Source organism: Mercenaria mercenaria, chromosome 19, assembly GCF_021730395.1.
Source record: "Mercenaria mercenaria strain notata chromosome 19, MADL_Memer_1, whole genome shotgun sequence".
NCBI lineage: Eukaryota > Metazoa > Mollusca > Bivalvia > Venerida > Veneridae > Mercenaria > Mercenaria mercenaria.
The window spans coordinates 12,826,328-12,838,976 of NC_069379.1; the positions used below are offsets into that span (position 1 = coordinate 12,826,328).

Consider the following 12,649-nt stretch of genomic DNA (forward strand, 5'->3'; position numbering starts at 1 on the left):
GGATGATTGATGATCGGACATCCAAAGTTAATGACCCTTATTGATTTTTGGATCACTCGATCAGAGGTCAAGGTCACAGGGGCCATAAAATGGAAACCGTTTCCAATTCATAACTTGAGAACCACTAGACCAAGAATGTTGACACTTCGCTCCTGTCTCCTGTTGCCTTTTTGTCTATTACTACTATTCATTTGGGGAGACATGCGCTTTTCTACAAAAGCATTTGATTTAAACCTATCTATTTAGAGTCTGTTTGAATGTGAATCAAAACTTTTAACTAAAATTCTATGTCAAGAGCTGGTATTTTTTTAAATAGTAGTGCAATAGTTATGGCCCTTGGGTCAAATAATGTGTGTGGTGATGAATAACAACTGTTTTAAGAGTGAAGCAAGTCCATGAGGTAAAAACAGAGATATAGGCTCTCCATATATCTCGTATAATTGAGCTGAAAATGTACTCTCCTTTTGTGGAATTCTTGTCTATTAACATTTAAATCATTGTTTTCTTTGAGAAAACTATTGCATAAAAACATGTTGCTTTTAAAATACAAATTAATTAATGCTTTAGATTTGAAACATTCTATCAAAAAAGAGGGTTCAGGTTGAGCTTCTGTTCAACAATCTTCTGTCATATAACCGAGTGTCTACTGTTAGCAGTGAGCATTATTCCTAAGTTTATAGTGCTGCCTCACTAGAATATAAACGTCGTAGACATGTGACATAATAATCCACCCCGTCACATTACACTTTTATTGTACTGACCAGTCCTAGAACTATTGTCTTAGTTCTGACAGCCAAGCGAAGAAACTACTAGTTCCATTTTTTCTGTCTTTAGTATGACTTGGCCATGTAGAGTGCACCCGTGGCCTCCCGTACTGGAAGAGGATGAATTAAATGACCACTAGGTTACAAAGGAAGTCAATGTGTACTTTATGTATGACGCTGATATAAATAAAACAAACAAACATAAGATGCAAGGTAATTTTATTAAAGTAAAGATCTTATATCGAAGTTTATTGAAGTCTTATAGAGTATAGTTGAAATATTTTTTAGACAGTCATAGCAAGAAGTTTGTAATTTCTGTCGTCTAGGTTGAAATCTTTGACATGATAACATTATTCAAGTGACCATATTGGTGTGTCGGTGCAGCAATATCCGTCAGATGTACAACGGTCACTCCCTTTCTCGCAGTCGGTGTCAGAATTGCATCTTATGAATTCTCCTACTTTTCCCTTCCTTGGTCGCTGAGGGACGGCGAAATCATAATTGTACTAGCATGGCCAGACTACAAAAAGCAACGAAAGATTATTTCCTAATGAATGACTGAAAGCAATAGTCTTTTTTATTTAATATGTCGATTTCTTTTATATAAAACAACATTACCGAAGTTCAGGAACATTTTTCTGTGCAATATACAGTAATCAGTACGTTTTCCACTTCCGGTTCACTGTTAATTTCGAATCAATAATAAATGTTATTGCCCAAAATAAATGATGGATCAGTCCATTTTAGAAATTTAGCAGGGTATAGGTTAAACAATTATCTTTTAGTTAAGTACTTGAACTACTTACATCTGCAAACCATCTGACCTTTGTCACATGCTTTCAGTGGGTTGTCATTAAGCACTGTGACTGCGAAAAAGCTAGGGCAAAGACACCACTTATTCTCACCGCATTCCTGTAAATAATCACACTTCGAGCCTTTAATCCAATTTTCAAAAGCTTGTATTCAAACACTGTTTGGTTAATCTTTTTAGTGACGATGCTTTTTGTCCGAAATTTTCTTTAAATAGGAATTCCAAGGGAACTTATAAAATCTCTACCAAATATTTGTGTTTTGATATATATACGTAATTGGTAAGGTTTGTTTTTTCATTATACCAATAAAGTATTTAGCATGAAAAGTCACACTGATAGATAAATAAAACATATAGATTGAACTCATCATAATTACTTACATCAAAATAATTTTTTCCTATGCAGTTTGGATGTATCGCCGAAACAGCTTGAAGGATGGCCTGAAAAAAGTACAGGAGTGTTTTCAAAATATCAAAACTCAGGAAACAACATTAAAACAAGAAAACATGAGCTGTCATAGGTGACAGCGCGCTCGACTACTTCCATGCTAGATAGTGTGAGTGGGCACATGTAGCTGTCATTGGAGTGTTTAATAACTCCATTTTTGACGAAGATACTGGACAATAGCTAAAGATTGTGTCAAATGTATTTGGTAATAACAGAGATAGATATAAAGTTATCAAAACATTAGACAAGTATAAAATGGACATAATTATCAATTTCTTTACGGATTTTCCTATGATAAAAAGCATCGAAGTCAGCAAACTGAATGCTGTCACACTTTTATGAACATAAAGATATAATTTATTTTAGTTCCTAATTTCTTTCTTTTGATAATTGTATTCTCCAATATTTGAAAATTTGTCAGGAGTTTGATGATTAATTGTTACACAAATTCAATTGAAACTATTATTGAATTTTCTAGTTCTGATTGCCTCCCTTTATGCATTAGTATTGTATAATTTCGTTATAAATATTGAAAGAAATGCTACTCCAACCGTGTACTAAATGCACAACATGTATATCGACCAAATTATTATCATCATTATCATTGTTATTTGTTTTAACTTTTATATCGTTTCAAGACTTCAATATCTTACTGAAATTCAAAAAAGCTTCCAATGGGTGGGCGGGATGGGATCCAGTTTGTATACATGTAAGTTGTGTGTGTTGTGTTAAGCAATGCAGACAACCTCGAATGACTTAACTGACAAGTCTTCTTGTTAAATTTCAAAATATGGATATAGCTGATTCTGGAACTAACCCCATAGTTACATTTTTGTTCTGTTTCTAAAATGTTGTCTTTCATATCAAAAAATATTGTATCTACAGATATTTATTAACACAGTCGGTATGACATTGACTTTTGATTTTGCTAACATGTAGTTTACCTATATTCTTTAGTTCATCTTGCAGGTCTTTCACTTTCTTTATTGTCTCCAGTGAAATGTTGTCTTGTCCAACCATATTAGCATCCATTACAAATACTATACAGTGAACCATGTGCTTTCTTGTGTTGACAGGATCGAACTAGAAAAATATTCATCGGATATTGATACAAAGTAATAATTTCAATTTAAACTGTGTTCAGATTCACAATGTTGTGTATAATAAATATTCATAAGCTTGAAAACAACAAGAAAAAAGAAACTTCGTCAAATTTTACTTGTCATTTCGTTTTCAAACAAATTCTATTTCACTGGCGAAGTAACTATTGTGTTCAATATATCTCTGTATCTATTATTCATATGTTTGTATGACTTGGTTTTTAATGTCTTCTTTTTATGGCTATTGCTTTTGTAAATGTTCATATCTTACAAAAATAAATGGGGTTATCCCTATTGTGAGCCCGAAAAAAACATTGTTCAGGTACATTTTATTAGTGTTTATATAACGACATCGAATTCACTAGAATGAATGCAGCAAATTTTATATTAAGTTAGTATGAAACATGTGCGACAGTAAAATATTAAACATGATTAATTTTGGTCATACCAGATAATTAGGTCGAACATTTCTATTGACAACGAGTAAACAATCCTTTATTTTTAAACCACACTCATCAAGACCCATTGTTTCCAATAACTGGAAGTTCTTCAATCGCATCCGAGGTCTAAATACCTTCAGCTTTTGTTTGAAATGAAACAGGCAAAACTATATTATGTTTCAATCACGTGATGCATTAAATGTAATATATAAAAACTTTTACGTGCTCAATGTATTACCTTTTTTGATAAAGCGTTTAAGTCATATGCTACTTTTACTGACATTATGTCCTTTTATTATCACAAGTGTTTAGGTTTTATTGAAACAGATAGAAAATAGAAAAACAACATCACCAATAAATGGCTAAAATGGACACATACCTTTTTAGAACAACTTGTTCTTTCTCCTCTGGCAACTACTCTTGGACCGACAACAGTTACCATAATAGGTCTTCCTTTATCAATTGATGCTACTGTATTCAGAAAAGAAGATTTTCCCGACCTGATTGGTCCAATCAATAGAATACGGATGTTTTTCACAGTTTCACATCCAACATCATGTTCCTGTATATGTTCCAAAAGCTTTTTTTTGTATACTGAGACAAGGTTGATACAAATATTGGTGGATCCAAAGTTTTCAGCCATTCTAATTAGTTTCATCATATATGATGCACATTGTGAATTATTATTCAGGCATACATGTAGCTATGCAACAATCTGCGTTACTATTTACTCACTCTACAACAGACATAATGCATTTTCAACATATTTCGACATCAGAAAATTACAAGGTTTCTAAAATTGCACCGATGTATTGTTTCAGTTTGGATTATCATTAACAATAAAGTGTAATGTAATGCTTGTAAACACTTCATTTTATGTTGTTTATCCACAATATTGAATCTATTCTGTTTTTCTATACATGTTGATGCTTAATTTGAATTTCATTTTTATTTTACCCATTTATTATTAACGTCCAAGTCAGAAGAAGAAACCTAAAGGAAACGTCAATTTAAAAGCAAAATTGAACAATGCAAACAGCCAGCTGAGAGTGACTATACTCTGCTAGATCACCGAAAAGGGAAAATGATGGCTTCAAGTACATAAACATATTTCAAACAAATTGAGTAATCATAAGCATTTAACTTTGTGAAAGTCTAGTTGATTATATTTTTGAAATTAAAATCTAAAACATTTAGCATAACAGACTTAAAATGATATTAAAGAATGTACGCGAAATAACCATTCTTATAATACTGTCAACAAAACGTATTCAAAAAGGCGACAACTACTGTTGTGATCAACATATAAACTTATTACCCAGTCTATATTGCGGAACACTTTCATACATCTTGCTTTGAAGGGTCCCAACTTGGCATTGACAATAAGAATAACGTAAATGTATATTTTCATTAACCCACCAGATGATTGGCAGGTTCTGACAACATTACAGTAGCTACAAAATATACTGAAAGAAAACCCCCAAAAAACAGAATATCTCTTGTAAAAGGAGACATTCAGAATATTGATTTTCATCAAAATATCAATCCCAGTTAACGAAAAAATGCATTTAACTTTAGTTTAAGTATTTTATACCAAGTCAAAAAAAAACAACAATTTTTCTATTGGTGTATTATGATTTCGCTTTTATGATAGGTCAACCACAGTTCTTGTTTTCTTCAGTAACTGAGAAGTTCCGTCGGTGTTTTCCCGAGCTCTGTCATTACTTTTGACATCAATGGTATGTCTGACCACGTATGACTGCTTTAGACAAAACACTGTTTATTGCAGACTCAAAAAACGTCTTGACGTTAAGTTTTAAAGAGACATCACAAAACTGTTATAAAACATATTCATGTTGAAGTGACTTGCATAAATGTACGTCATTTCATTTTCAGTTATGGTTGATTTAACATTTAAAAGATCAAAACGTCGCTTGAGCCATTAAACGCTGTAAAAACGATTCAATTGTTAACTTGATAGAGCATTTTAAAGAATGTTAAAGGAAGTGTTCGTTAAAGAGCTTAATAAAAGCCCAGTACATTTTCATCCCAACTGCCGTGCTTGCCTAAACATCTCCATTCTTTTACTGTTTTTGTTTCTTGTTCCCGTTCTTCGGATTGTGAATGGTGAAGAAATAAACTAAATGAGAGTTCTACATATGCATATTTTGTTGCATAGTAATATTTTAGGCATAGACCGCTTTGCATGGCATATTCATGTGACACAAACTTAACGTAGTTATTGGTTTGGAAATAAATGCTTGTTCTAACATATCGAATTTTATAATGAATGTATCCATGACGGCTACACTCGTAAGAAGAAAGGTAAGTAATTTGCAGATAAAGATAAACATGCGTAATTGTGATATATCAGCAAGGTATCATGTAGTGCGGATTCATGTCTGAATTTAAAGTATAGTCATTAATTGGCTCACAGACGAATATAAACTAATTTGAACTGCAGAATACAGTATCCTTTATTGAGATGATTTTCTGCGTTTAACTTAAAAAATATGGTACCTTTTGATTCCTTTTAATATTAATTTCACGGAACGAGTTCCATAAAATAAAATTCAAACATTGTGAATAATTTCTAAAATTTGGAAAAGGTGCTTTATCGGTTTAAGTGTAAAAGGCTTTCAAGATATAATATTCGTGAGAATTTGAATGAAGTGTTGACTAAACCCGAAATGGATTTCAATCAGTATATATAAATAGCCGTTAACAGAACCGCCAATTATAGACTCAGTGTCAAGAATAGAATAAAAGGTTATAACAATGGAAAATCAAATAATCGTAAAAAATGTTTAGGGGAAGCCTCGTTTATGGACGGTTATGTCGAGACTGTATTTGAGACACAATAAGGCAACGGACATTAGAAGCGACATTGAGCATTTATCATTGTAGAGACCGTACAAGAGTTCTTCGCGTACTTCGATTTTTGCAAATATAGTGGTTTTTACAAGTGCACCGGTTACGAGTAAAAGTGTAAACAACGGACTTTGTCTTTGGATCATTGGACTGAATGAATGGCAGTCGATCTTAGTCATAATACTGAATGCCAGTGAATGCTAATGACATGACTTCTTGTATTGCAGAAAGGTATTTAGTTTGTAACTGTAATTTCCTATCAACTGAACTCCTTTCGAAACTCATAAACTTATTGCTTAAATTTGGACAAACCTCGATATCTCTGCCGTCGGCCTGTTGCTAAAAGGGCAAATATAAAAGATACGATGTAAGTTATATTTCACTGGTACTACCAGTTAGTATGTTTATACCCTAAGAAAGAACGTCAGAGAAATTTGGGAAGGTTAAACCGATTAAAATGTTGGCAAAATTAGATTATATCTTTTCTTTACAAGAAAATTGCCGTTAGGTAACAAAGCCAATACGCCAAAATTCCGGAGTACACCAAACATGTAATTGTACGAAAGACCCATGGTGACATTTCAACTTCATTATTTCACGATTTCTGCTTCCTAATTTCACGATTTCCACTTCATGAATTCACGATTTCTGCTTCCTGAATTCACGATTTCCACTTCATGAATTCACGATTTCACGATTTCCACTTCATGAATTTACGATTTCACGAATTCACGATTTCACGAAAAAACTGCACGATTTCATGATTTCACGATTTCTTGATTTCACGATTTCTGCTTCCTGAATTCACGATTTCCACTTCATGAATTTACGATTTCACGATTTCCACTTCATGAATTCACGATTTCCACTTCACGAATTCTCGATTTCACAATTTCCACTTCATGAATTCACGATTTCCACTTCACGAATTAACGATTTCAAAATGGTGAAATCGTGAATTCATGAAGTTGAAGTTGTGAAATCGTGAATTCGTGAAGTGGAAATCGTGAAATCGTGAAGTAGAAATCGTGAAATGGTGAATTCATGAAGTGGAAATCGTGAAATCGTGAATTCGTGAAGTGGAAATCGTGAATTCGTGAAGTGGAAATCGTGAAATCGTGATTTCGTGAAGTAAAATCGTAAATTCATGAAGTGGAAATCGTGAAATTGTGAATTCGTGAAGTGGAAATCGTGAATTCATGAAGTGGAAATCGTGAATTCATGAAGTGGAAATCGTGAAATTGTGAAATCGTGAAGTGGAAATCATGAATTCAGGAAGCATAAATCGTGAAATCGTGAATTCATGAAGTAGAAATCGTGAAGTTTTTTCGTGAAATCGTGAATTCGTAAATTCATGAAGTGGAAATCGTGAAATCGTGAATTCAAGAAGTGGAAATCGTGAATTCAGGAAGCAGAAATCGTGAATTCATGAAGTGGAAATCGTGAAATCAAGAAATCGTGAAATCATGAAATCGTGAAATCAAGAAATCGTGAAATTGTGAATTCGTGAAGTGGAAATCATGAATTCAGGAAGCAGAAATCGTGAAATCGTGAATTCATGAAGTGGAAATCGTGAAGTTTTTTCGTGAAATCGTGAAATCGTGAATTCAAGAAGTGGAAATCGTGAATTCAGGAAGCAGAAATCGTGAAATCGTGAATTCATTAAGTGGAAATCGTGAAATCGTGAATTCAAGAAGTGGAAATCGTGAATTCAGGAAGCAGAAATCGTGAATTCATGAAGTGGAAATCGTGAAATCAAGAAATCGTGAAATCATGAAATCGTGAAATCAAGAAATCGTGAAGTTTTTTCGTGAAATCGTGAATTCGTGAAATCGTGAATTCATGAAGTGGAAATAGTGAAATCGTGAATTCATGAAGTGGAAATCGTGAAATCAGGAATCAGAAATCGTGAATTCATGAATTCATGAAGTGGAAATCGTGAAATCAGGAAGCAGAAATCGTGAAATAATGAAGTTGAAATGTCACCACGGGTCTTTCGTGTAATTGTCACAAAATTGTTCCAGTTCACGTAATGTATTCGGGAAGAGAATAAGGGTGCACTTAAACTTCCTAGCTATAGCTACTGCTATTACAGGGAAGTGGTAGAGTGTCTGCCTTTGGTGTGAGAGGTCCTGGGTTCGAGTCCCGGTTAGACCTTAAATATTTGCATTCTGTTACAGCTTGTATTTGCAGGTTATATGACTGTTCCAGATGTATTCTTAGCAAACAGTATCATGGATCAATATTTAGTAATCCAGATCACTGCTGAATGTTATATGAAATACACCCAAATAGAAAATATTCAATATATTATGTCCCTTTGGTGTTTCCGCTTTCCAAGTTAAAGAACAGTTAATTTCTTTGATCACAAAATTTTCTTTTTTAATGGACATTCTAAGTGCTCATAACTATACGCTTCTGGTAAAAAAATATTGTCAATATATCTATTTTGAGAAATATATTGACATTTGCCTTCATTTCAAAGCTTTTTAACTTCATACCTGTGATTTGAAAAAATTAGGTACTATCTCTTATTAATGATATTACTTGTGATTTATCACTATGATTACTTTAAAATAAAAGTTTGGAAGGGCACGCTATGAAATGTATAATTCTTATTTTCACTTTTCTACTACAAATGTGTTAAAACTGTGCTGGCCAGATTATAATCTATTCCATACTTCAGAAACTATATTGTTAAGAATATACTTACTTTGGACTTTCTCAGGTATATTTGAAGATTGCAATTTAGCTACAAGGATTGTCGATTTCCAATAGATTTCATCACCCGTTTCGGCTACTTGTCTTCTTGCTGATATTTGCGTCAACAGTTTACATGTAGATACAGAGCATACAATCACACACGTAATTACTGTCTAATTAGTGAAAAAAAGTTTTATGGCAATGGAACCATTGACTTTGGTAAACATTGGATAAAATATAACCAAATACTGGAACTACAATTCAAGATTAATTTCAAACGTATGCGTAAAAGTATATGTATCCCTCATCAGCTGAAATTGAAAAAATAGGTACTATCTCTTATTAATGATATTACTTGTGATTTATCCTTATGGTTACTTTAAAATAAAAGTTTGGGAGAAGGCATGCTATGAAATGTAACTAAATACTGGAACTACATTTCAAGATTAATTTCAAACTTATGCGTAAAACTATGTATCCCTCATCAGCTGATATTGAAATTATTACTTCATACTGTTTATTTATTTTGTTGGGTTTAACGTCGCACCGACACAGTTATAGGTCATATGGCGACTTTCCAGCTTTGATGGTGGAGGAAGACCCCAGGTCCCTCCCAACCCCGTGCATAATTTCATCACAAAAGGGCACCTGTGTAGAACAACCGACCTTCCGTAAGTCAGCTGGATGGCTTCCTCACATGAAAAATTCAACGCTCCGAGTAAAGCTCGGACCCATATCGATGAGGGGCAAGTAATTTGAAGTCAGAGTCCTTAACCACTCAGCCACGGAGGCCCTTAGTTCATACTGAGGCATTAAGTTTCATTGCATATAAGATATAGCATTTTAAATAATGAATCAATGGTTAAACCCTAAAAAGGTAAAAGAGTCACAAGATCCCTGTGGAAAGCACAAGAAGAAGCGATCATAAAGGTCTTGTATCAATCACCTGCCACCTGACCTTTGTTTGTTTTAAACGCCTTTTTTATAGTATTTTAGTGATGTAACGACAGACAGTTAACATTAACAGTGTTCCTGGTATTTTACCCCAGATGACCCAGTGTAAAACTTGACATAGATTTTAAAACGACAAAAATCCTGTTTCATTTACATGTAGGTTAGGTATGCAATAGGGCTTTCAGGGTGTAAATAAGGCTTTTGTTCATTACCTCATGAACCTAGTTTTTGACCAAAGGTACACCAGTTTTAAAACTGACTTGGAGTTTTCATACCAACAAATATTTCGACCAGGATTCATCTAATGTCAAAAGAATGAAGCCTTTAGAGCGTAAACAGGGTTTTTATATGAATAGACTAGCGACTTATCTTTCACACTAAGAAAACCTATTTCCATAATTGAAGCCAAAATTGGAATGATTAAGCTTAATTTGTTCTATGATATTAATTTTCATTTCATACATTTATAATTTTATATAAAAACGAAACAGCTGACGTATTGTATGATTCTGTTGTTTCGTATAAAGAAAGAATGCCTCTTATGTAATTGTTTCTCCTATCATTTGGTAAATGTTTCCATTAATTTTAGTTTTCTTTGACGTTTCATTGGTTACTTGAAACTCACGAAGAGTATAATGGAGAAGATTAATGAGGAAAAAACTACTTAATCAAGTAACTTGAACATTCTCATTAATTAATTTATCTATCAAGAAACCATATTAACGCAGACTAAGCTTCAATTTCAGTACTTTTGACTCACCATAAGCTTCCAGTGATCTTACAATGTGTAATTTTCAGAAGTAGTCTTGTTGCCATTGTTCTTCAATGGCAGTATTTTCTTTCTTCGTATTTTCATTTCCCATTGAACAAGTTCAATAATATAGTTTCCAAAGGGCGTTTCTTTGTTGTGAACAAGGACGATGATAGACTGAAAAGAAAAATACTCAATACATGATATAATATCTTTCCGAGCTGCTAGAATCTAGATATGAAGCTTTAAATTGACAACATGCAATAAACAAATAACTTATTACTAGATTAGATTATTTAGACATGTAGAAATAAAGCTCTGATATTGAAGCGTATAAACGTAATATTATATACATATACGAAAGTATAAAAGTGAAAACAACACCTACTTCTACCGACGCTTGTATCGTTGACAAATTTATCAAATAAAATGATGATAAAAATGAGGTAACTTGGCAGTTATGGGTTCTCCATCCACCATCAAAGCTTGAAAGTCACCATATGACCTGTAATTGTGTCGGTGCAACATTCAAACCAACAAAAAAAATTAACAGGCTTGAGTTGTGGTCAAGAAAAATCCAAGCTGATGTTGATATTTGTTAGAGACTTGGTGAATCAGTAATCTGTATATAGAATCAGGAAGACAGCATCTGAAAATCATGATTACCAGTACGGTAAATTGGCAATATCTTGTGTAAATTTATGTAAATAATAATTGTGGTTTGTTTTTGCTTAAAGCAGTTTAAAAACGTTTGTATTTTGTACCTACAGTATATTGTACCAGATTAAGGTAGTTTTGCATGATTGTTGAATTGGAAGGCATGGAGTAAAGATATTTTGCATGATAACATAAAATAAACTTGGACCACTGGCATACAGAAATTCAAATCTTCCTACATATAGATGTCAGTTACCACATGGGCATTAATTAATGAAAAACAGCAGTCTTACTTCATTTTGATGCTGTCCAAAGATAAAAAAAAACGTAAAAAATGAAAATGCGAGTTAATTTCAAATTTTGTCTTCTAATCTTGAAAGATTGAAGATCTCTTAAATAGCAGGCAGATCTCAGAGAAATAAGGAAATTGGCCTGTCTGTTTTCTTTGGCCATATTATATAGATCTAGGTAATTACAAGTGTTCAAATTTTCAATAAAATCCACATTTTAGAAACATTTTCTTTTCATGATAATCATAAATGCCATCAAAATTGTGTTCTTCCATTTGATTCACATTATGAAAACTTGCGTGAGGTCCAAATTTTACAGATCAGTCAAGCACATGACTCTATGATCTATCTTCTTTTGTTTTAGGCTTGAAAAGCCAGGGTTTAATCAGATATTACATTGTAGAAAAATAATCTAAACATGGCGGATTACCTTCATGTAAATAATTTAGATAATTGTTTCTTTTGTGTGTTTTGTTTAATTTTTTTTAAATTTTATTTATTTATTATTTTTTTTTGCTTAAAGCTGCTTTATACATTCTTTAAACACCATTGAGCACCTGTTCATTTTTGCAAGTTATAAATCTGCACATCACTCTTGCGAATAAGGGAAATAACTCTGGCAAGTTCTATCTAAATTTACAGTATATTTGGTGCTTTGTGAGTACAGTTGAATCTGCCTAAGCAACCAGATGTATGAAGAGTCACTGCCTTAATCAGCCAGTAAACATACTTCACAAATTGTCTTTTTGTTGTAAATTCAACTTGTCTTAAAAAAACAACAGATACCTACCTTAACCCTTACCATGCTGGACACAATTGGTTCTGCCTTTGCGACCAGTAAAAAGGCAGTATAGATCATG

At 33.0% G+C, this 12,649-nt stretch overlaps 1 protein-coding gene across 1 annotated transcript; it reads right to left on the reverse strand.

Moving 5' to 3' along the window:
- Window positions 1-1,041: 1,041 nt before the first annotated feature.
- LOC128550884 (interferon-induced protein 44-like) lies at window positions 1,042-4,470 on the reverse strand. Its single transcript, XM_053530840.1, has 6 exons — window positions 3,943-4,470; window positions 3,572-3,703; window positions 2,968-3,106; window positions 1,957-2,016; window positions 1,571-1,676; window positions 1,042-1,284 (listed from the first exon to the last, which is right to left on the reverse strand). Exons 1-4 carry the CDS (start codon window positions 4,222-4,224, stop codon window positions 1,958-1,960), a joined length of 612 nt encoding a protein of 203 aa, XP_053386815.1. The 5' UTR covers window positions 4,225-4,470; the 3' UTR covers window positions 1,042-1,284; window positions 1,571-1,676; window position 1,957.
- Between the last annotated feature and the right edge of the window lie 8,179 nt (window positions 4,471-12,649).

What these genes read in the sequence shown, in the direction of transcription:
- LOC128550884 (XM_053530840.1), bottom strand. Translation starts at nt 4,224, where the DNA reads ATGATGAAACTAATTAGAATGGCTGAAAACTTTGGATCCACCAATATT. An exon ending in ATGTTCGACCTAATTATCTG is followed by an intron (nt 3,107 to 3,571) that starts GTATGACCAAAA and finishes ATATTTTTCTAG; the next exon opens with TTCGATCCTGTCAACACAAG. An exon ending in AGATGAACTAAAGAATATAG is followed by an intron (nt 2,017 to 2,967) that starts GTAAACTACATG and finishes TACTTTTTTCAG; the next exon opens with GCCATCCTTCAAGCTGTTTC.